Source organism: Myxocyprinus asiaticus, chromosome 25 (genome assembly GCF_019703515.2).
Source record: "Myxocyprinus asiaticus isolate MX2 ecotype Aquarium Trade chromosome 25, UBuf_Myxa_2, whole genome shotgun sequence".
Classification (NCBI taxonomy): domain Eukaryota; kingdom Metazoa; phylum Chordata; class Actinopteri; order Cypriniformes; family Catostomidae; genus Myxocyprinus; species Myxocyprinus asiaticus.
Window position 1 is genome coordinate 25,852,373 of NC_059368.1, and position 22,621 is coordinate 25,874,993.

At 39.6% G+C, this 22,621-nt stretch overlaps 1 protein-coding gene across 6 annotated transcripts in view; it reads right to left on the reverse strand.

Annotated features, from left to right (window-relative positions):
* Positions 1 to 22,621, reverse strand: part of LOC127416287 (uridine diphosphate glucose pyrophosphatase NUDT14-like) — a 44,301-nt gene that overhangs the window by 20,958 nt on the left and 722 nt on the right. For 4 of the 6 annotated variants that reach the window (XR_007893087.1, XR_007893086.1, XR_007893085.1 and 1 more), the window contains exon 1: positions 2,324 to 2,455. The exons of 1 other annotated variant lie outside the window; for it this stretch is intronic. Coding sequence is in view for 2 of the 5 variants with exons in the window: in XM_051655547.1 (XP_051511507.1) it covers positions 2,324 to 2,440 (117 nt within the window). In the remaining 3 variants the exon portion in view is untranslated. Of the gene's footprint in view, positions 1 to 808; positions 868 to 2,323; positions 2,456 to 22,621 lie in introns of those variants that run through there. One more of the 6 variants, XM_051655549.1, reaches the window with a different exon arrangement.

The window sequence follows — 22,621 nt, forward strand, 5'->3', positions numbered from 1 at the left end:
ACATCATCAAATAATTCAGGTAAAAACGTCAACATAAAAACAACAAACAAATGAGACAAAGACACTTTTTAACATGATAAAGCACATTGAAGGTTGTTGCAAGCAGCAATAAGCAGAATCTAGCAGGTACTGGAAGTTAAAGAAGTAGATGAAATGGAAATTGAGCATTGAAAAGTTTAGGTTTGACCTAAAATGTCAAGTAAAAAAAAAAAAAAGCATGGTTAAACTTAAGTGAGAGGGCATTGCATATGAAATTTTAAGTCTCAATACCTCAAGCGGGGTAGTGGGGCTGCCGTTTTGAAAACTGTAAATAAACCGCTATAGTTGCTAGGCAACCAGACATCCAATTTATCCCAAAATGACATAAAATGCAATTAACCACAATAAAATTAATGCATGCACAGTTTGGTGTAGGAAAAATAAACTTATAGCTTTTCAAAGTGATGTGTAATTATTTTTAATAAATAAGAGTACAATTACTCCTGAAATTTGTTTTTTAGCTAATTTAAATGTTTATAGGTATAGGGGAAAGGTGGGTAAAGGTAAAATATACCACTGTCACATTAGGCATTATGATAAGCTAGATTACCAATATTGTATCTTAATTTAGCTGTATCTTAGTTTATCTGAGTTTTATGTAGTTTATTATAGAGGTCGACCAATAGTGGGTTTTGCCAATACTGATAATTAAGGTGGGGAAACAGACCGATAGCAGATTAATCGGCCGATAGTTTTAAAATGTATAATATGAATGAAAACTTTCCACTCAATGTAAAATAGTGCTGAACTTTAGTTAAGTAATACTTTCCATGGTGATGCTTTAATACATTTCTCTCACACTGGTACCTTCTTCAAAGCCTTTGCCATCTGAAATTAATGAAAATATTAAAATGTTAAAGGTCAAATGTGTTTGTTGTTCAGCAGTAACATAAAACACTGCCTTACAAAGCCAAATAGTGACTGTATGCTTCACCACTACTAACAATATTTGTTATATTATTTTATTTTCATATTAAATCTATGAATGAAGTACAAGAAAGGGAGAGAGAAAAAGGGATAGAAATAAACTCAACACAAGTCTTGTCTTTTTAAAGGTAATTTTAGAATTACATTGTCTATAGTGTATGTGCCCTCACATAAACACTTATTATTATATAACAATGTGCCCTCTCATCAAAATTTATTTCAGATGGATTTTACCATGCTCTTAAGTTTTTTGTACATAACTACATCATAAAATTAGGAAGTTTGGACAGAAGTTCATTTTGTCAGAACAGAGAAAAGTTTGGGAAACTTTAGTCAAAACTGAAAACTATAAAACTGTTCCTGTGCGTGTGCATTCACACAATGAATAGTGCTCGCACTTAGTCTTCTGAAGCAAACAAACAGCTGAGCAAAAACAAAAACTCAGGCAGCATATTCAGCATATTGGCATTATTGATTGATTTACTACTGATAATTAATGTATAAATTCACTTAGAAACAAAACCTCTTCGAAATGCTCATGATTATAATCTGACTGCAACAAATTAGATGCCCCTTAACCCCATGAAAAAAATAAACAAAAAATACAACGGATCTGCACAAATTCATAAGTGACTTTTTCTCTTTTTTTTTTATTCTCTGCGGATTCTGTATTATATTTCTCCACTGGAACCATTATTTAAATGAAACTGCAAATCAAGAATATGTTTATCTTGAAGACTTACATGCCCAATATTTGTCTGAAAAGAAATCAGATCATGATCATGCATCATAGTTAGGAACATGTATTGCTTTTATAATAAGGAGGTTTCTGAAATTGGCAATTTTCCTTTCATGGGTGCTTTTTGTACTATTCATTCACCAAAAAATATTGAATTAGTGCATCATTTGAAGCATATGTTCAACATAGGAGGTATCTTATATGGTTCTCACGATACTTTAATCTCATTTGTACAATACAAGCAGAAGTTTCATGATATCAAGCAAAAAAATTGTATTGTACATATAACAGTAGTTATGGCAGTACAGTTTTTAGGCCTACCGTATAATTTTGGCAGAGCAAATCATTTTAGTAAAGTTCATGCAACGGTAGTTTTTGCAGTACCGTATTTAGGACTACCATATAATTTTGGCAGAGAAAATACTTTTAGTATCATCATGCAACGATAGTTATGGCAGTACCGTATTTAGGCCTAAGGTATAATTTTGGTAAAGCAAATCATTTTAGTATAGTATGTGCAACGGTAGTTATGGCAGTAAACATATTTAGGCTGATCATATAATTTTGGCAGAGAAAATAATATTAGTATTGCACATGCAAGGGTAGTTATGACAGTACTGTTGTGGATGTGAGGGCGTGGTCGAGCGCCGATCTGGGGAGAGAGAAAGTGGTAAGGACATCCACCTGAGATGAATTGTGACTAATTACTGTGGCAAAGTGACTGCTGAAAAGCATATCTTTGTGTGTTTATTTTATTATGCTGAAAAGCAAAGTTTGTGTATACTGAAAAGTGTTGCGATTAAAAGTGACTTACTTTGGATTGTTCACCCTGCTCCCGCTTCCTCCTTTGATCCAAATATGAACCTTTGCTACACTGGTGCCGAGACCTGGGACAAGGAGGAAGAGCACACTGCTATGGAGTCATCTTCGCTGCTGGAGGGAGTGTTCCGATCCCTTGCCAGCATCCACCAGGCTCAACACCAGGCCCTCATGGATTTGCGGGTAGAGCAGCAACAGCGCTTCGAGGTGCTCCTTCGAGGCCAAGAGTAGGAACGACGAGCGTTGCGGAGCTTGGTGCATCAGGAGGGGGCGCACACCATGACCCCAGTAGCAACGACCCCCATGTGTTGCTTGCAAAGATGGGGGCACAAGACAATCCGGAGGCCTTTCTGGAGTGCAATGGTTAGTCCACCTCTTACCGCTGCTGACTGAGGAGGCCCAAATCTCGGCCCAACAGCTCCTGGTTGACAACCTCCTGGGGTATCCCAGGCTGAAGAAAGCCATCCTGGAGCAGGTCCGCCCCAGTCCAGAAGAGCACCACCAGCGGTTCCGATCCCTGACACTGAGCTAATTCGGCCGCCCGTTTGCCTTTGCTCAACAGCTCCGTGATGCCTGCCGGTGGTGGGTGCTAGCTGAGGAGCCCAGCAACATCAGGCATGCCATCGATTTCGTGGTGCTGGAGCAATTCATCTCCCGAATAATGAAAGGACTGGTGGAGTGGGTCCAGTGCCACCGCCCTGTGTCGCTGGATGAACAGTACAGTTTGCGGAGGACCATTTAGCGGCGCACCCAGGGGCTGGCGTGCCCCGCTCTCTCTCTCTGTGATACCTCTGGAGCAGACGCAAGGCGAGACTCTTAAGCACGCGTCTGACCAATTGAAAGTAATTGATGGTCAACAACTTCAGCCGCAAACTGCACTCACATATCTGTATTTCTCAATTATAAACGATCAGTTGTATCGAGTGATGCAGGACGCTCAGACAAAAGAAGATACAACCCAGTTGTTAGTACCAAGGAGCCGTCAGGAAATGTTGTTCCAGGTGGCTCAACATAGTCCGATGGTGGGTCATTTGGGACAGGGGAAAACACTAAACCATCTCATGGCCCGTTTCTATTGGCCAGACATTTGCGGGGATGTTAGCCGGTGGTGTGTGACATGCTGCGAATGTCAGCTGGTGAATCCACTGGCCACTCCAAAAGCACCAATGCACCCTCTTCCTTTGATCGAGGTTCCCTTTGACAGAGGTGGCATGGACCTCGTCGGGCCATTACAATGGTCAACACGCGTGCACCACTTTGTGTTGGTTCTGGTGGTCTACGCAACCTGGAAGCAGTGCCTCTTCACAACATCTCAGCGCGTAGTGTTGCGGAGGCACTCTTCAGAATAATCTCCCGAATGGGGATTCCAAAAGAAATCCTCACTGATCAGGGCACTGCTTTCCTGTCATGTACACTATGCGAGCTGTACAAATGATTAGGTACTAAATCCATTTGGACAAGTGTGTACCATCCACAAACGGATGGCTTGGTCGAACGATTTAATAAAACCTTAAAAAATATGATTCGTAAGTTCGTGAAAGAAGATGCTCGGAATTGGGATAAGTGGCTCAAACCCCTGTTATTTGCAGTGCGAGAGGTCCCGCAAGCCTCAACGGGGTTTTCCCCATTTGAATTAGTATATGGGTGTAAGCCCTGTGGTGTGTCAGACGTTATGAAGGAAAATTGGGAGGAGGGACCTTCACAAAGCAAAAATTAAATTCAATATGTTCTTGAGCTGAGAGCAAAACTCCACACACTGGGGCGTCTATCACAGGAGAATTTGCTACAGGCTCAAGCACGTCAGTCCCAGCTGTATAACAGGGGAGCTCGGCTATGGGAGTTTGCACAGGGAGATAAATTACTTGTATTGCTGCCCACAACAAACTCGAAATTACTCGCAAAGTGGCAAGGGCCCTTTGAGGTCACACGTTGAGTTGGGGAAGTCGACTATGAGGTAGTGCGTAAGGATAGGGGCGGGTCTCATCAAATTTACCACCTCACCCTATTAAAACCATGGAGAGAGGCGGTCCCCGTATCCTTGATGATAGTAGTTCCGGAGAGGGAGGAGCTCGGTCCAGAGGTGAGCCTAAAAGCCAATCAGTTCACTCCGGTCCCTTGTGGAGACCACCTCTCGCCGTCACAACGTACGGAGGTTGCCAGATTGCAAAAAAGTTTCTCTGACGTGTTCTCGCCTCTCCTCAGCCGCACTAACCTCATAGAACACAATGCCTCGCATTGACGAACTGCTCGATCGGTTGGGTGTGGCTCGCTTTTACTCGACACTGGATTTAACAAAGGGTTATTGGCAGACCCCCTTAACGTCGATGCTCCATGAGAAAACAGACTTCTCCACACTGTTTGGATTACACCAATTTGTGACCCTTCCGTTCAGTTTGTTTGGGACCCCGGCTACGTTTCAGCATCTTATGGACAGAGTCCTCAGACCGAACGCTGCGTATGCTGCTGCTTATTTGGATGATATCATTATTTACAATAATGACTGGCAGCGGCACATGCAGCATCTGAGGGCCATTCTGAGGTCGCTGCGATGAGTGGGACTTACGGCAAACCCGAAGAAGTGGACAATTGGATGGGTATAGGTACGGTATCTGGGGTTCCACATGGGGCATGGGCAGGTGCAACCCCAAATTCATAAAACTGCAATGATTGCGACCTGCCTGAGTTCTAAGATCAAAAAGGAGGTGAGACAGTTCTTGGGGCTGGCTGGCTGGCTATTATCGAAGGTTTGTGCCTAATTATTCGGATGTCAACAGCCCGCTGACTGATTTCACAAAAAAAAAAAAAGAGCTCCAGACCCGGTCCAGTGGACGAAGCCATACCAACGGGCTTTCACACAGGTAAAAGCTGCACTTTGTGGTGGGCCGCTTCTGCATTCCCCTGATTTCTCTTTCCCTTTTGTTTTGCAGACGGACGCATCAGACAGGGGGCTGAGTGCTGTTCTGTCCCAAGTGGTGGAGGGGAAGGAGCACCCGGTGCTGTACATTAGTCGAAAGCTCTCTATGAGAGAGACGAAGTATAGCATATGAGAGAGACGAAGTACAGCACCATAGAGAAGGATTGTTTGGCTATCAAGTGGGTGGTCCTCACTCTCCGCTACTATTTGTTGGGACGAGCATTCACCCTCTGTTCGGACCATGCCCCGCTCCAATGGCTCCACTGTATGAAGGACGCCAACGCCTGGATCACCCATTGGTATCTGACACTCCAGCCATTTAAGTTCGAGGTGGTCCATAGACCAGGGGCACAGATGGCTGTTGCGGACTTCCTCTCCAGAAAAGGTGGGGGAGTGGGCAGTCTGGACAGTTCCCCTGGCCTGATTTGTGCGGTGGGGGTATGTGGAGGTGAGGGCGTGGTCAAGCGCCCGTCTGAGGAGAGAGATAGCGGTAAGGACATCCACCTGAGATGAATTGTGACTAATTACAATTTCTATGTTCACAGTGAGAGTTGGGGGAGATAAAGACAGCCCAGTCCAGAGAGAGAGGACAAAGCTGAGTCTGTGGGAAAGTGACTGCTGAAAAGCATATCTTTGTGTGTTTATTTTATTATGCTGAAAAGTTTGTGTACACTGAAAAGTGTTGCGATTAAAAGTGACCCGGCTCCCACTTCCTCCTTTGATCTAAATAGGAACCTTTGCTACAACTGTATGAAGGCCAACCATATAAATTTTCAGAGCACATAATATTAGGATCGTACATGCGATGCTAGTTACGGTAGTACCGTATTGAGGCCTAGTGTGTAATTTTGGTAGAGAAAATATTATTAGTACTTGTGCATACAAGTACTGGTAGTTATGGCAGTATTTTGAGGCTAGCTATCACAATACCACTTTCGCACCGGTACACCATGCAATACTAGTATCTTGTGAGCACATGTATCAAAGAATACAATGATCTTATCTTATTCCCTCAGGTAACCACCAAGGTTCCTCTTAAACCAGTCAAATTGACACTGATTATTCTGATAAATACCAATTGAGAATCTGTGGCTACTTTGTACCACCCAGACTGCAATAAGTTATATAGGAAGTCTGCAAGTCTCAGCAGTTTTATTTGAATACAAAACAAGAAAGACAGCAATAAGGAATAAGATAAAAAAAAAATAATAATTAGGTGAATGTACATTAGTAAGACAAATAATCATCACACATTTCAATGAACTGTGCTATATAAAAAATGCTGCTCCTTTTTCCAGTTGAACAGCTTAAGTTTGACCTACCTAATCATGGTTGCAGGCCTGATCTGTTAATAAGAAGCAAGGCTCCATTAATGGAAACAGCCAACGGTTACCTGAGGCACCAGTGTAAAACGAGAGTGTGGAAAGTGAACCTGCATACCAAGCGTGGTCAGTGGATCCAAAGGGGTCATGTTTTCTTTGGGCAATGCCACTTTTCGTGCTAATGACCTGTGTCTTTTGGCTCCAAAATGTGGCTGTTTTGGAGGGAAAACTGAGAAAGCGGAACAAACTTCAGTCTCAGAGCTCTGTATGGTGTCAGAGTTGATCCATTAAGAAAAGAGGACCAAGTTGAATGCTTTAAAGGGTGCTTATAATCTTCACACTTTAAGCATGGATACTTTTGCTTCTACAATTCATTAAGTACATAGGTGCTATGATAAAAGAATAAGGAAGCATTTTTTAGGATGAGTTTTGGTGAACATACAAAAGACAACAATCTTTCAGCAAAGAGAAAAAGAGAAGGGGCATTTAAAGTTCTAGTATTTTAATCAATATTTGAAAACCATTCAGGACCCAAAAAAAGGGCCAGTGTGAGTTGGTTCGAATTCTGTTGATTTAAACATACGAGCAAGGTTATGTTATTTTGCTGTGTAACATAGCGGTTTTGTCAATATTGCAATAGTGACTTGTAAGTAGGGATGCACCGATCCGATACATGGACTGGTATTGGCTCCGATACTGAAGCTTTTAGACGGATTGTGTGTCAGTCCGACGAGCCCGATCCAAATCCGATACTGTGCGTTAGTCATGTTCGTTACTGTCAAGCTCCAAAAATGACATAAAAGAACCATAAAAACATCATTAAAGCAGTTCGTATGACTCGTGCATTTTATTCAAAGCCAACTGAAGAAGTGTGATAGCTCTGTGAATCACAAAAGGCTGTGTTTAATAAGTAAATATATATGCGCAGCGCCAGCGCGTTAGTGAATGGTGCTGCTCTGTTGACACAAACTCACGCACAGGCTGGTGATGCACTCGTGGCTATTTTTAGCCTTCACAGCGGTGCGCAACATTTGAGCGCTACTCAAGAACAGCATCTCAGATGTAGATGCTCAATAGTTCAGTTCACTTGTAATATGCATTTAGAACAGCACCGGAGGTGCATTTTACCAGAATTTGAATAAGAAGTGAATTAAACTACTGTGAACTTGCCTACAAACAGACAAATACAGGACTTCCTGGAGAGTTTAGAATGTCAAAATAAAAGCATGAGGGTTTAAAAAGTGCACGATTTAAATATATTACTGTTGTATTTAAAATTAAAAGTCAATAATAATATTAATAACAATTTATTATTATTTTTGTCATCACTAGTATTTGTTTACAATTTATAACAATATTTAAGTTGAATGAGTTCCAAAAAATAACTGTGTGAATGAAAAGTGGACTGATGTCTTACAACTAAATTGAACAAAAAAGAGATCTGAATCCTTTAAAGTCCAGATGCAAGAAAAAAAAAAAAAAAAGGCAAACATAAAACACTGGTTGAAATAATGTGTAGTTAGAGGTTTGTGTTTATTTACATATTAAAGAGTACTCACAATTAGTTCCACACAATAATGTAAAGATATTCTAAACTGATTATGCAAAAAACACTGGTATCAGCTTAGGATCGGTATCAGCCGGTACTGAGATTTCCAATATTGGAATCGGATCGGAAGATAAAAAGTTGTATTGGTGCATCCCTACTTGTAAGTCTTGACTCGAAGCATGGGCGGCATTAGGGGCGGGCTACTGGGCTTAAGCCACAAATGTTTTCGGTAAAGCTCCAAATGTTTTTATCACCAGGTAGTGATATCAAGAGTATCAGTGCTTTGTAAGAAGTTGAAACTAAAATATAAATATATATTAATATAAAGTAATATATGGATAAATTCATGAGACCGGCCTTTCTACAGTATCGATAACACCAAATACTGACTCAATTCAGTACTCACACACTGTCTTGTTGGAGGCTGCTGTGTATGTGCGCGCATGCAAGACGACGCACCCCATGACTTGCAATTGTGGCTGTGTGTAAGCGGTCAAATACCTGTCTTGGTGAGATACGGGAAATACAAAATATTTAGATAGACAACCCTGAAAACAAAGAGTAATATACAGATGTGCTCGAGCAATTTGCAAACTAGCGGTCTGCACGGGACCTTTTTCCATCCTGCTCCCCCAATTTACCATCCCGCACACTAACGCTCCCACTGAATTTTATTCCATGTTCACCCGCTCTTTGCCTGCAGTGATTTTCTTCCTGACCACTCCTGTTCCTGCAACCCCACATTTATTTTCCACATAGGACAAAAGCCATACAAATAGACAAGTGTACAAAAATAATGTTTTATTTTCTGTTATTGCTATTATCAGATAACAAGTGACATGATGCCCATCTGACTTGCCTGAGGTCGGTTTCTTAACACTTAAATTTACCTTTTTCCTGTCCAAGTTTCAAATCCTTTGATGACACAGTGTTGTGTGCACATTTTTACATTGGGTTTTCTGTTTATTATCAAAATTTAATTATTTGTAAAATAAAATAAAATCATATATATATTTTGCATTCATAAATCAACAATAAAAAATAGATGTCCACATCGGATTTTTCAGGCTCTTCTCTGACCGCCCGCTCCCGCACACAACTCATGGACATACTGTCCGCTACAGCCTTCAACTCGGAAATTTAATCCCGTGCCGCAAGAAATCTGATCGGGTCCCACGGGAGTTCTGTGTGAATGCAGACCTCTACTTTAAGTCACGAACCAGGACGTTTGCGTTTTTGCCAACCTTCTTTATTAAGACAGGATACGATAAACCAAGCAAACTATGGCAAAACTAGGAAATATTTTTCCCTTATAAGCAACTATTTACAGCCCGCATTTCTTCTAAACTAACTTTAAGCACCTGAAGAATCAATAATAGGCTATAAAACTGTGAATCGTACACAATGTGCCTTGAACTACTTTAAATCACGTTTTAAAGTACATAGTGGTAAAAGCACACAATTTCTGATCTTTGAACATACCTGAGGCTGACACAAAAGTTAGTAGGACCTTTTAGTTTCATTAATATTTAAAGATTTACAATATATTTATGGCACATCACAGATGTAACACAAAAACTTTTATTGCAAAGTGTATTATATTCTGATATTTCATCAAAGTATGGCCCATACATATCCACAAATGTCTGAGCTAAGCCTTGAATATTCACTGACCCTAGAACCACCCCTGCTTCGAAGCACCAGTAAGAATGGGTTGGAAATTATAAACAAGTCAGAAATGTTTTATATCATACTGTATGCTAATGCTATCACGTTCCACCATATGTCATGGTGTTTTTATATTACACCTGTAATTTCCAGCTATTATTTCAAAATTTGAATAGTTTTTTTTTTTTTCCTGTAAAGAAAAGAATAATATTAAAACACTTTACCATAAAAAATGCATTACTAAAAACAAGTATTATTTTCGTTGTTGGGCCAGTAAAAATCTAACAAAACACCCTTATTGTTGAGAGGATGTGCCAATGCAGAGGTGTTAATCTGGTTCCTAATTACATCAAAGTGATCCAAGCATATTTGTGTAGGTGTTAAATTCTTCATTTTTCCTGCAGGGCAAGGAGAGTGTGGATAAAAAGTGCCTTTCCATGGCAAGTGTATACTTGAATTCATACTTGTGGAGGCGCAAGTGGGTATGTTTATTGAGTAGAGGGGGATGTAATGTGGCTCCTAAAATGGACACTGCTATAAGGAAAACCTTCACACTAAAGCAGGCCATAATAAACACACAATCCATATGCAAACATCATTTGAGCAATTCTATAACTGAGGATTCTATTTGTTTTTCAATAAGTGATGATGCCAACCAAGAAGAACTGCAGTTTACGGAGAGGCTTGAAGAATTACATTCCATGAATGCAAACCCAAAAGTCTTATTCTGAACACCATTAACTTCCCAGCCAGCCCTGCAGAAGCAAATTGAGAGAGCACAGAAAGGGAGAGGCAATGCAAGTTCATACACAACAGATGTGCAAGGATGAAAAATGCACTGCAATGGCAAGAAAGTGAAAGTGCCTCAAGAGCAAAAGATCTTACAGCATAGAGAGTGATTGAGCAAAGCCTTTAAGCTGATGGGAAACAGTTGAGATGTAATATTTGTTGTTAAACAGTCAGGTATGCACATTCACACACCACATACTCCAGATCCATTGGGCATCTACAAATTTACTGCCATGGTATCCTGAAGTATTAAAAAAATAAAAACATTTTTGGCCTTACCAACTTTTTTGAAATGATCAGCACAAATGCTATGATTCTGTGTAATCAAAAGCAGCCACCATTAACATTTGAGAACATCTGCCTAACTGGATGACTGTTTCAAGATGAGGAAGGATTTTAGCTTTTTAATATACACTGCAGCAGTGGGTAATACCAAATATGTCTAAGAAAAATGTATGATAAAACTGTTCTTCCACTTCCATAAAACCAGTCAACATCAAACAAGAACTCTAATCACATGAAGTCAGCATCTTGCATCATCTCAAAATGCTTTATGAGGGGGAGGGCTTGTTTCGACAAGATGACTGTGTATCAGTTTCAAAGAGCATTCTGTAAAATAATCTGGAGATCATTGTGTTTAGGAAACTACTGTAATCTCCACATTGAGGATGTCCTTTTCTCATCCAACACGTTAACCTTAAACCTAAGTCGTGCACCCTGGAAAAGAAACCACAATGAAGCAGTTTGTGTAGATTTTGTGTAACAGTCTAGAAAGTGAAAGGGTATTGAAACCAAATCAATTTACAGCATTCAGCCATTCCCATAATGTTGGTCCACTTGGTTCATCATATTGACCAAGAATGGGAAGAAATGGTTAGATAGTGCCAAAAGAACAACTTCTTAACTTTACGTCAGCATTTTCCAACAATAATTATTAAGGTTAATGAAGTGTCTTTGTTCAGGAGCTATCTAGGTGGTTCTGCTCTTTGAACATAATAATCACAAATTGTGCTCATGTGTGGTCATGGGTTGCTCTGTTCTTCCATGGTGCATAAGTGGAGGGTTTTTAAATGGTTTCATGTCCAGGGGCCAATGATCTCTAAATCTGGACTTGTTTTCTAAGTGGCGACCAAACTCAGCGGTTAAGGCATTTTTCTGCTTTTAGAGATTTTACAAACTATCTTATCTAAACAGAGGAAGTAAAATCAGAGTTGCTGCTCTGCAGGTATGAATCCTGTAAAACCAGACAAAGTCCTACCTCAAAATATTGTACTACTAGTGTTTTTTTATTCACTTGTGACTGTTAAAAACATTACAGTTGTGTTAAATCAACCATTATGCAGGAGGATATCGCAAGATGATCTACAGATAATTAAAAAAATTTTAAACGATAGATGATTTCTCACCAAAACTCATTCATTTCAATTCGTGTGCATATGCACCTGCTACACACTAGTTTCAGCCTTAGACAGCACACCCACAGACCGTTCACGGAATGTCTGATCGACACAAAAAGGCAAGCACTTTGTCAATCTAGCAAGTGCAATCTACTATGAGCACTTCTGAAGAATATCTAATTACTGGATTTGGCAAAGTATGCTAGGCTCTTAATAGTTAGTATTTGAGATACCAACAAGAACAACAGTATATTCTGCTTTGTTATCGGTTATGTCTGACAAATAATCTGTACATTTTACGTTTGGACGAACAAAAATTCCAACATGATCACACGGGAAGTTGACATTTTGTTCCGAAAGTTCTCGTACCCTGATGTCGACATTGAGTTACTGACAAGCGGCATCTCCCATCAGGAGATCATTTTAAGCGCATTTGACGTTCCTACCGTCTCCGGTGGCATGACTGAGACCCGGGTTCTTGTCCCGTGATGAAACCAGAAAGTACTGGCATTTGCATAATCAGTGACAAAAGCGATTAGGTTCCACTTACCCTCTAAGATTAAATTTGTACTCAACTGACGTTTAGGTTTAGGGTTGGGTTTTGGGGGTAAAGTTAATAAAATATGCATTCCTCTTTACTGTATTAAAGGGATAGTTTACCCAAAAATGAAAATTCTCTCATCATTTACTCACCCTCATGCCATCCCAGATGTGTATGATGTTCTTTCTTCTGCAGAACACAAACAAAGATTTTTAGAAGAATTTCTCACCTCTTTTGGTCCACACAATGCAAGTGAATTGGTGCCAAAACTTTGGAGCTCCAAAAATCACATCAGTCATCATAAAAGTAATCCATAAGACTCCAGTGGTTAAATCCATGACTTCAGAAGCATATGATAGGTGTGGGTGAGAAACAGATCAATATTTAAGTAATACATATCTGGGATGGCATGAGGATGAGTAAATGATGAGAGAATTTTCGTTTTTGGGAGAACTAACCCTTTAAATCATTTACAAAAACAACTCGCATTTGGCGCCCCTCTGTGAACTATTTTTATTCAGAAACTGGAGCACATACATGCCTATAAATTCAAGAACACTTCCCACTTTGGCCACCTGGGACAGACCAAGTTTAGCTCAAAAAGAGTTGACCTAATATTGCCAAATTAATTATTTATATATATATATATATATATATATATATATACACAGTGGTGTGAAAAAGTGTTTTGCCCCCTTCCTGATTTCTTATTTTTTTGCATGTTTGTCACACTTAAATGTTTCAGATCACCAAACAAGTTTAAATATTAGTCAAAGATAACACAAGTAAACACAAAATGCAGTTTTTAAATGAAGGTTGTTATTATTAAGGGAAAACAAAATCCAAACCTACATGGCCCTGTGTGAAAAAGTGTTTGCCCCACCTGTTAAAACATAACTTAACTGTGGTTTATCACACCTGAGTTCAATTTCTCTAGCCACACCCAGGCCTGATTACTGCCACACCTGTTCTCAATCAAGAAATCACTTAAATAGGACCTGCCTGACAAAGTGAAGTAGACCAAAAGATCTTCAAAAGCTAGACATCATGCCGAGATCCAAAGAAATTCAGGAACAAATGAGAAAGAAAGTAATTGAGATCAATCAGTCTGGAAAAGGTTATAAAGCCATTTCTAAAGCTTTGGGACTCCAGAGAACCACAGTGAGAGCCATTATCCACAAATGGTGAAAACATGGAACAGTGGTGAACCTTCCCAGGAGTGGCCGGCCGACCAAAATTACCCCAAGAGCGCAGCGACGACTAATCCAAGAGGTCACAAAAGACCCCACAACAACATCCAAAGAACTGCAGGCCTCACTTGCCTCAATTAAGGTCAGTGTTCATGACTACACCATAAGAAAGAGACTGGGCAAAAATGGCCTGCATGGCAGAGTTCCAAGACGAAAACCACTGCTGAGCAAAAAGAACATTAAGGCTCATCTCATTTTTGCCAGAAAACATCTTGATGATCCCCAAGACTTTTGGGAAAATACTCTGTGGACTGACGAGACAAAAGTTGAACTTTTTGGAAGGTGTGTGTCCCATTACATCTGGTGTAAAAGTAACACTGCATTTCAGAAAAAGAACATCATACCAACAGTAAAATATGGTGGTGGTAGTGTGATGGTCTGGGGCTGTTTTGCTGCTTCAGGACCTGGAAGACTTGCTGTGATAAATGGAACCATGAATTCTGCTGTCTACCAAAAAATCCTGAAGGAGAATGTCCGGCCATCTGTTCGTGACCTCAAGCTGAAGCGAACTTGGGTTCTGCAGCAGGTCAATGATCCAAAACACACCAGCAAGTCCACCTCTGAATGGCTGAAGAAAAACAAAATGAAGACTTTGGAGTGGCCTAGTCAAAGTCCTGACCTGAATCCTATTGAAATGCTGTGGCATGACCTTAAAAAGGCAGTTCATGCTCGAAAACCCTCCAATGTGGCTGAATTATAACAATTCTGCAAAGATGAGTGGGCCAAAATTCCTCCACAGCGCCGTAAAAGACTCATTGCAAGTTATCGCAAACGCTTGATTGCAGTTGTTGCTGCTAAGGGTGGCCCAACCAGTTATTAGGTTTAGGGGGCAATCACTTTTTCACACAGGGCCATGTAGGTTTGGATTTTGTTTTCCCTTAATAATAACAACCTTCATTTAAAAACTGCATTTTGTGTTTACTTGTGTTATCTTTGACTAATATTTAAACTTGTTTGATGATCTGAAACATTTAAGTGTGACAAACATGCAAAAAAATAAGAAATCAGGAAGGGAGCAAACACTTTTTCACACCACTGTATATATATATTATATATATATATACATACTGCAATTGTTTGAAAAACTCAGTGGCAGTGTTAGATGAATAAATGATCAAGAGTTACAAGAAAATCTGGTTTAATTTAGGGCTATAGGCTTTGCTTCATAGGACAAATGTGGTACAGGTTTTGTTGCACCTTTTAGTTATCATGGTTAAGCATCTTGTTATCTTTTGGTAACAGTACAAGGAAGTACATTAATTCATACTGCCTTCAATGCTAAGTCAACATCCCTTTGGGTTTTGGCAAGAATCTACATCAACAGTCATATGGTTCCAAGTGTGGAGACCTGGCCCATTAAATTAAACTTCCCATTAAAAAGTTTGATCTCGATGAAACACAGTGCATGCTCCTTATTTAACTCCTGCACTTGTACTTTAAAATACTGAGAAGTAACTACACTCCAACTGTATTATTTTCTCTTTGCCACGACAATGCTAGGGAGTGATGGGTAGTTGCAGGGCAATGCTATTTGGTTGCTCTGGTATTCTGAGTGCTTTTTAACGTGTTCCTATGCAGTTGCTAGGGAGTTGCTAGGCGGTTTCAGGGCAATGCTATTTGGTTGCTCAGGTGTTCTGAGTGCTTTTAAACGTGTTCCTATGCAGTTGCTAGGCGGTTTCAGGGCAATGCTATTTGTTTGCTCAGGTGTTCTGAGTGCTTTTAAACGTGTTCCTATGCAGCTGCTAGGGAGTTGCTAGGCAGTTGCAGGGCAATGCTGTTTGGTTGCTCAGGTGTTCTGTGTGCTTTTTAACATGTTCCTATGCAGTTGCTAGGGAGATGCTAGTTGGTTGCTCTATGATATCCTCATCTCGCCCCACGGCTTGGGGCTTTAATGTATATGTTTTTACATGTTTTTTCTTCGTCTGTTTAACTGTCTTACATGCAAAAAAATTAAGTCTTGATTATAAAAGTAATAAAATAAATTGAGATATCATGTCTGTAGCACAAACAGTGCGGGAAGCATTAGGCACCAAAATTTAATACTGAGGGTTTCTAAAAATCCCTAAGCCAAATTATAAGCAATAGTAGTTCATGCCTTTGCAAGTGCCACTGATTAATTATCCAACTGTTTGTTTTCAACAATAACCACAACAAAGTGTCTGTAAAGTAAATCAGCTTAGCCATAATTTTACCAGCAAACTAATTTTAGCCAAATTTCTCCTCTAGAAACCCTGGTGAGGTTCAATTTGCTTTTATGGCCCAGAGTGGTTTGCCCCCTACAGGACTATTCTGTGTGGCCAAGCGTGTGCAGGGTCCCTGCTCCAGCACACAGATGGTGGAGGTCCCTCATTATCAGGGCCACTCTCTAGGTCAACAAGAAAAGCCTTTTGGTACCCTGGGAATCACAAGCGACATGGATTACAACACAGATTACAGGGAATAGAAGGAGATGCAGGGCCTTGAAATTATTGTGCCCCTTTGGTCCTGGTCGCAATAAAGGCTTATGAATGAATAGGGATGAAGAGACATGTCTTGTTCTTTTGCATGCTTAAAATCTAATTATCATCAGCTTTCAGTTGATAATACTGTGACCCCAACAGCTGCTGAGAATTCAATTGCCATCACGCTGCCATTTACAATCAAGGCCTTTAATTCCCACCATGTGTTGTTCAACTTCCCAAGATTTAAAGCCCTCATCACACATCATTCCCACCAGGCTATCATGTGCCAAGCCCTGCTGATATTCATGGAAAGAAAGATGCTCTCTGGATTTTCTAGGGTGTGTTTGTGTGAAATGCAAGGGATATTGAACAAAGGGATTCAATAAATGATTTTAATGCTTGCATTTGTTTACCTTTATCACCGACTAATTTTTTTTTCCCAGTGTAGTGACCTGCCCTCATTAATTTAATACAAAACTACTATTAGTACTCAAAATTAGAGATACTTTTCATAATAAACAATTATCCACAGCCACTCCCCCTCACTTAGGTACAAAGGTTAATTGAGTTCTCAACCCTACTTCAGCAGTAATCCAGAACTCTAAAGTAAACAATAAGACATCATTATACCAAAAAGAAATCACTTTACTAAACCCACCAACCACCAAAATAAAACACGTTCTGTGTAAACAACAAAGCCCCACCCTCTGACGAGAACACATGCTGATTATCCACAAAACTCTCAGGAACATCCATAAAACCACAACAGAGAACAACACAAGTGACCAAACAAATGACAAACATTTAATAGAGGTTTTTTGTTCCAATTCACATATTCTTTTAAATTGTTTTATCACACACCCCAATTCTCATTTGTCTTTTCTGTGAGAGGTGTGTAGCCTGTAGTACTTTAACACTCTGATGCTATATTTATCGGCTGTTCATCTTTGTCCATCATCTTTAACACTGAAAATTTGAAAATGTAAGGGCTGGGTAAGATATGTCAGCCAAATGAAAAGTCTTTGTGTTGTTTCTTCTTTTCCTGCTCTTGCGCTTCAGAGCACAGGGCAGGGATGAAAGAGTTTGAAGAACAGAGGGAGCTCAACCTCTGTGTCTCCATCTGCTTTCTCCGCGCCCTCCACCCCTCATCGACCTCACTCTCCTTCTGCCCCTCCAATCCACAGGTGTGAGATTACCTACCAAAATTACCCCCCCCCATGTACCCCTGCCCCCCCTTCTGGCCCCATGCTGGGCTTAAGTAGTGCTAATGCCCCTCAGGGTACACGCTCCTGCTGCCTTTACAGCAAATGCCTACTGTTCTGGAGCTAAATAAAAGTCCCCAATTACACAGTCAGTTGATGGATAGTAAAACAAACTTGGTTGGTTCTTATGACATGGAAGTGTAAAGCCTAATTTATGCAAAGGAAGAAGCCAAACTATTTTCTAGGGATTGGCGGATCAATCCTAAAGTAAAGATACTTCAGATACTTATGTTGAAATGGCATGATCGATACTCAAAAAAATATCGACACAAAAGTTTTTTTCCTACACTAGTGATTTCATTTTGTATTTACCATGAAAATTCTTGCATTTCATAAGATTAAAAGTGGCACAAAAAATATTTAATTAAAATAACTAAAAGCAAAAAGTTGCGCGTTATTGGATCCATTTCTCCCAACGCTCATCTTAACACACAGAAAAAGAATACGTAAAAAAAAAACGCAATTAATCATGCCACAGATCCATTTGTAAATTCCATAATAAGAAATGTTTCTCCCACCGGACAATTCAAGCTTGATGTTACACCATTATGTGGCAGTGGGGGGCAGTCAGCTCCAGCTGTACAGGCAACATGCTTCGTGAAACCAATGAGAGCAACAGGCAGCACAGCTTTCCACAGATGTAACAGCTGGACCGAGCACAACAGAATGCGGGGATGTTGTTTTGAATGTTTCAAACATTTAACTTAACACAGCTTATGTGACTAGAGATGCTGGAACCTAGTGAAACATGAAACAAACAAAGTGAGATGCTCCAAAAGCAAGTATATTGATCATCAATTAAAAGTAGCTCAGATGGTAGCAGGCCAATAATACATAATATTCAACGATATGGAAATCAATATTTAGATTTTAAGCCAATTTTTGTATTGTAGAAAAACTTAACTTGTCTGCTGCCACAATGTATGCGATGTAATGTATTTGAGTTATAATTTTTATTATATTTATAATTATTTTAATTATTATATACAAAATTATCTTTATTTGGGGGCCTTTCTCAGTAAATATTGATAAATGCGATTATTTGGGATTAATGTTCGACCAGTAATTCTAAATTAGCCTTAATACATCACAGTCTTTTCTAAACTTACCAAGCAGCTGTTTTTCAACGACATTCTATTTGTAACAACTTTCACTAGGGAAAAAACTATCTACAGAAAACAACTTTAACATCTAAATGGAGACGGCACTGTACTTTTTATTCTTTACTACGTGAGTGATTTATTAACTTCTCAAACCTCCACACATCATTGTTCCTACAAACAATCTACAATCTCACTGGGAAATTATATACAGGACACAAATACAATGCCCTGAATGGTGGCTGAAATCCTCCCGCCACAAGACTGAGGCTGTGCCATGCAGTGGGAAAATGTTCTTGGGTGCTGTCACTTCCAGATTCTCACCATACAAAACCAACATCAGTAAGAGAGAGGATGTCAGTGGTGATACAGTTCCACACAATCTTGGGAAAGTGACAGCATACCTTTAATCATTTGTTTTAGGGGTTTGGGAACAGTTGATAAGTAGTAAGCTACACTGTGACACACTTACCATCCCATGCAAGATGAAAGACCAGCCTTGGGTGACAAAGAGTTCTCAAGAGCCTTTCTTTCTCATCTCCTTGTGCTTTCATTATTTTAGAGTATCTTTGTAAAGATGTCTAAAGAGAGGTGGTCTACACAGAGGGTAGGGTTAACTGCTTTCATGGGAAGTGCACATTGGTTGCTCTCACCTTTTTCTTGCTCATTGAGCTCTAATGCATTCATTACCTCTCTTCTCTCTCTGTCACATCTGCCTCACGTAAATCCCATTTCCTGTGTCTATTGAGCGCAGCCAGTAGCCTGGTGCTGGGGTGATGGCCGCCACACGTTTCCCATGGCCTCCTCACCCTTCTGCTCACTCCAGCGTCCCTGCCCCTATTGTTCCTCATCTGCTGTTCCCCACCCAATGCACACTGTTGTCTGCCCACCAACCACTGCTTTAATCCAGCACCCCTCCTCTCCCCAATACACTCTCCTTTGATACCCCCTTCCCTAGCAAAGGCCCCTGCAGCTAAAGCAGTAGCCTTGCAGCTGTAGCAGTTGACCATGTTGGCTCAGCTGCTGGTTCGCGAGACCTGAGTGACTCTTAGCACTGCACCAGAACAACACTGGGAGGCAGCTTAGGCTAAATTTAATTATCCAACCAGTCTACTAATTAATTACAACTTAATCCTATGGGAGAGCATTTGATGATTACTGTACCGAAGACAGCAATGAACGTAGAATAACAGATCACTGTTGATCCGTGTTGTTGATATGTTGTACTGGTACTCGGAAAAATGCTCCGATACCAAAATACGTTGAATGAGAGAAGATGATATATCATGGCATCTGTGCTTCTAAAGCAAAGCCAAGTTATATTTAAGCAATATCACAAGAGCACTCTTACCGCGCTCGTACTGGTACTCGTACTCGTAAAAATGCTCCGATACCAAAATCAGATACATCTGGCGTACGAATGTCATTACCTAAACAAATAGCCCACAAATTAAAATCACGTCATGTCTAGTGAGATTATTTAACCGCAAAAGCTGCAATTTAATGAGACAAATATATAACTTTCTTGTAATTCAAATGTGAGCGCTTCAGAATGTGTGGAGACAGTGTTGTGCTGACACCGGCTGCTCATAGTTTTTAAGGCTCCTCCAAGGCTCATACAGGGAAAACACCGTCATGAGCATTGCACGCTCTTTTTGTAGAAGGTGACAGTAAACAGAGTGCAAATTCACATTGTAGCATGAGGCACATACAGAGTGCATACTTATTTAATTAAATAGCAGCCTTTTGCAGTTTAATATTCACTATGAGTCACGTAGCAACCTTCTTTTCCACAGTGGGAATCTGCCGTCATTACGTCAGAGCTTCTATGTCAAAGCAACACAGAATCACTTCAAAATAAAAGCTACATCAAAATTAAAGTAAAATTCATAGGAAAAAAGTATTACAGAAATATACTGTAAAGTTATGTAATATTCACTGTAATACTACTACTACTAATACTAATAATAATAAATCAGTAGTAATTGTATTATACTTACAGTATCTAACATCTGTGATGCAGCACTTTATTTGACAAAATATAACTCCAGTGTTGTATTTTGGATTGTGCTGTGAAGTTCTATATATAAGCACTTCATTTGATAAAAAAATAATACAATATTTTGTTGAAAATGTATTGTTTTATTTTCATTTGATTAAAGGATTAATTAATGTATTTATTTAAACACCATTTTGATAATAAAATTGAAAACTGTTGATATGGAGCTTAAAAAAAAAAAAAAAAAAAGAAAAGTAACATCGAGTACCAAAAATATGAAGTATCGGTATTCGTACTCGTTCTCAAAAAAATGGCATCGGGACATCCCTTCCTGTTTGTCACCAAATGTATTGCCTTTAGAGAGTAACTAGCATTTGCAGGGGGAGGAGGGAAGAATCAAACTCGGGTTTGGAACAAGCAATTAAACCAAGCGTGATAGCACCCTAAATCTTCAAGTCTTAGCCAAGTTTGGTTATTTGTGTTCAGACAGGGCATCGATTCCTTCTGTAGAACAAGACCAGGCCCTGGAGGTGAATCTACAGAAGGGGTGTTGCCAAGATGTGTGTTGGTTGGTGGCAGTGTTCAAATTTATGAGTAGCATAATGGAGTGGCTACAGCCATCTACTGCTTCTTAGTGCCAGCAGGGCTGTGTGGGTGGCACAGCGTTGTGACTCAGTGATGCGGCAGCTGCTAAAAAATTTGATTTCCTTAGAGTTGTGAGTGCATAGATTCCACTTATCTTCTGTTATACCTGAAAACGCGTTTGGAGTTTTTTGACCTGCACTTTAAAGTTGCACTTTTAATGCATTTAAGACCTCCTACTACTATTCATAAAAGAAAACTGGGACAATTAAGGCCCAATTATTCTTTTCTACTAGCCTGAGCAGGAATTTTTACACTGGCAGTCCTAACAACACACTGCAATTTTTTAAATGAATTATAACTATTGTTCTTAATGGACCTGCACAGTGTTCATAATGCAGAAAGAATAGGAATACTTAGGTTTACTTTTTAGGAATACTTTCTCAGTTTAGTTAATGTGAAAGTTTTCCAAGTAAGGATGAAAAGTGTAAAGATGCGGTATTTGTGAAAAGGCAGGATGCTGTGGTAATGTGAGCCATTTGAATACTTCTGCTTTTAGTTAGCATAAGAGTAACATCAAGACAAAATATCTGATAGCCTGCCAAACATCATCAAATCTTCATATGCGAGGGCGCTCATTATATTTACATGCACTGAGTAATTTCACTTTTGGTATCCTGTTAACATGTAACAGCATGGTTATTTTTTATTTTATTTTTATTTTTACAAGTAAGCCTTAACCATTTATTTTTCTCTCACTGGATTGAGGATGAATTGACTGTGTTTTAAATCCAAGCTACAAGATTTAGGCCTAGGTGGTGTGTAGTGAGAGTGTTGTGTAATATGAAACACCTTGAAATCCCTTTCATTAAAGAGCAGCGGATGCGGATTACTAAGACACCTCATTAGCAACATTGTGAGGTAGATTGAGGGACTCCTTAACAAAGTATAGCAAGATAAAGTATTACTACATTCTAAAGTATGTGCAATGTGCAGATTTAGGAGAATAATCAAATAGGAAACACCTACTGGTGCTCTGCAAGAAAACAAAGGATTTAAAGCACACCAGCACAACAGAAGGAAAAATTATGTAAACTCAAGAAAATACTATAGATATGTTGACATATTTGCTACCACTCCACAGTTCCATAGAAATAAGGAGGGCAATGCAATGTCAAAAAACGTTAGATGGAATATCTTAATTTTGTACTGTACTTAATTGTGTATTAGTCAGACAAACAAACAAACACATAGATAGATAGATAGATAGATAGATAGATAGA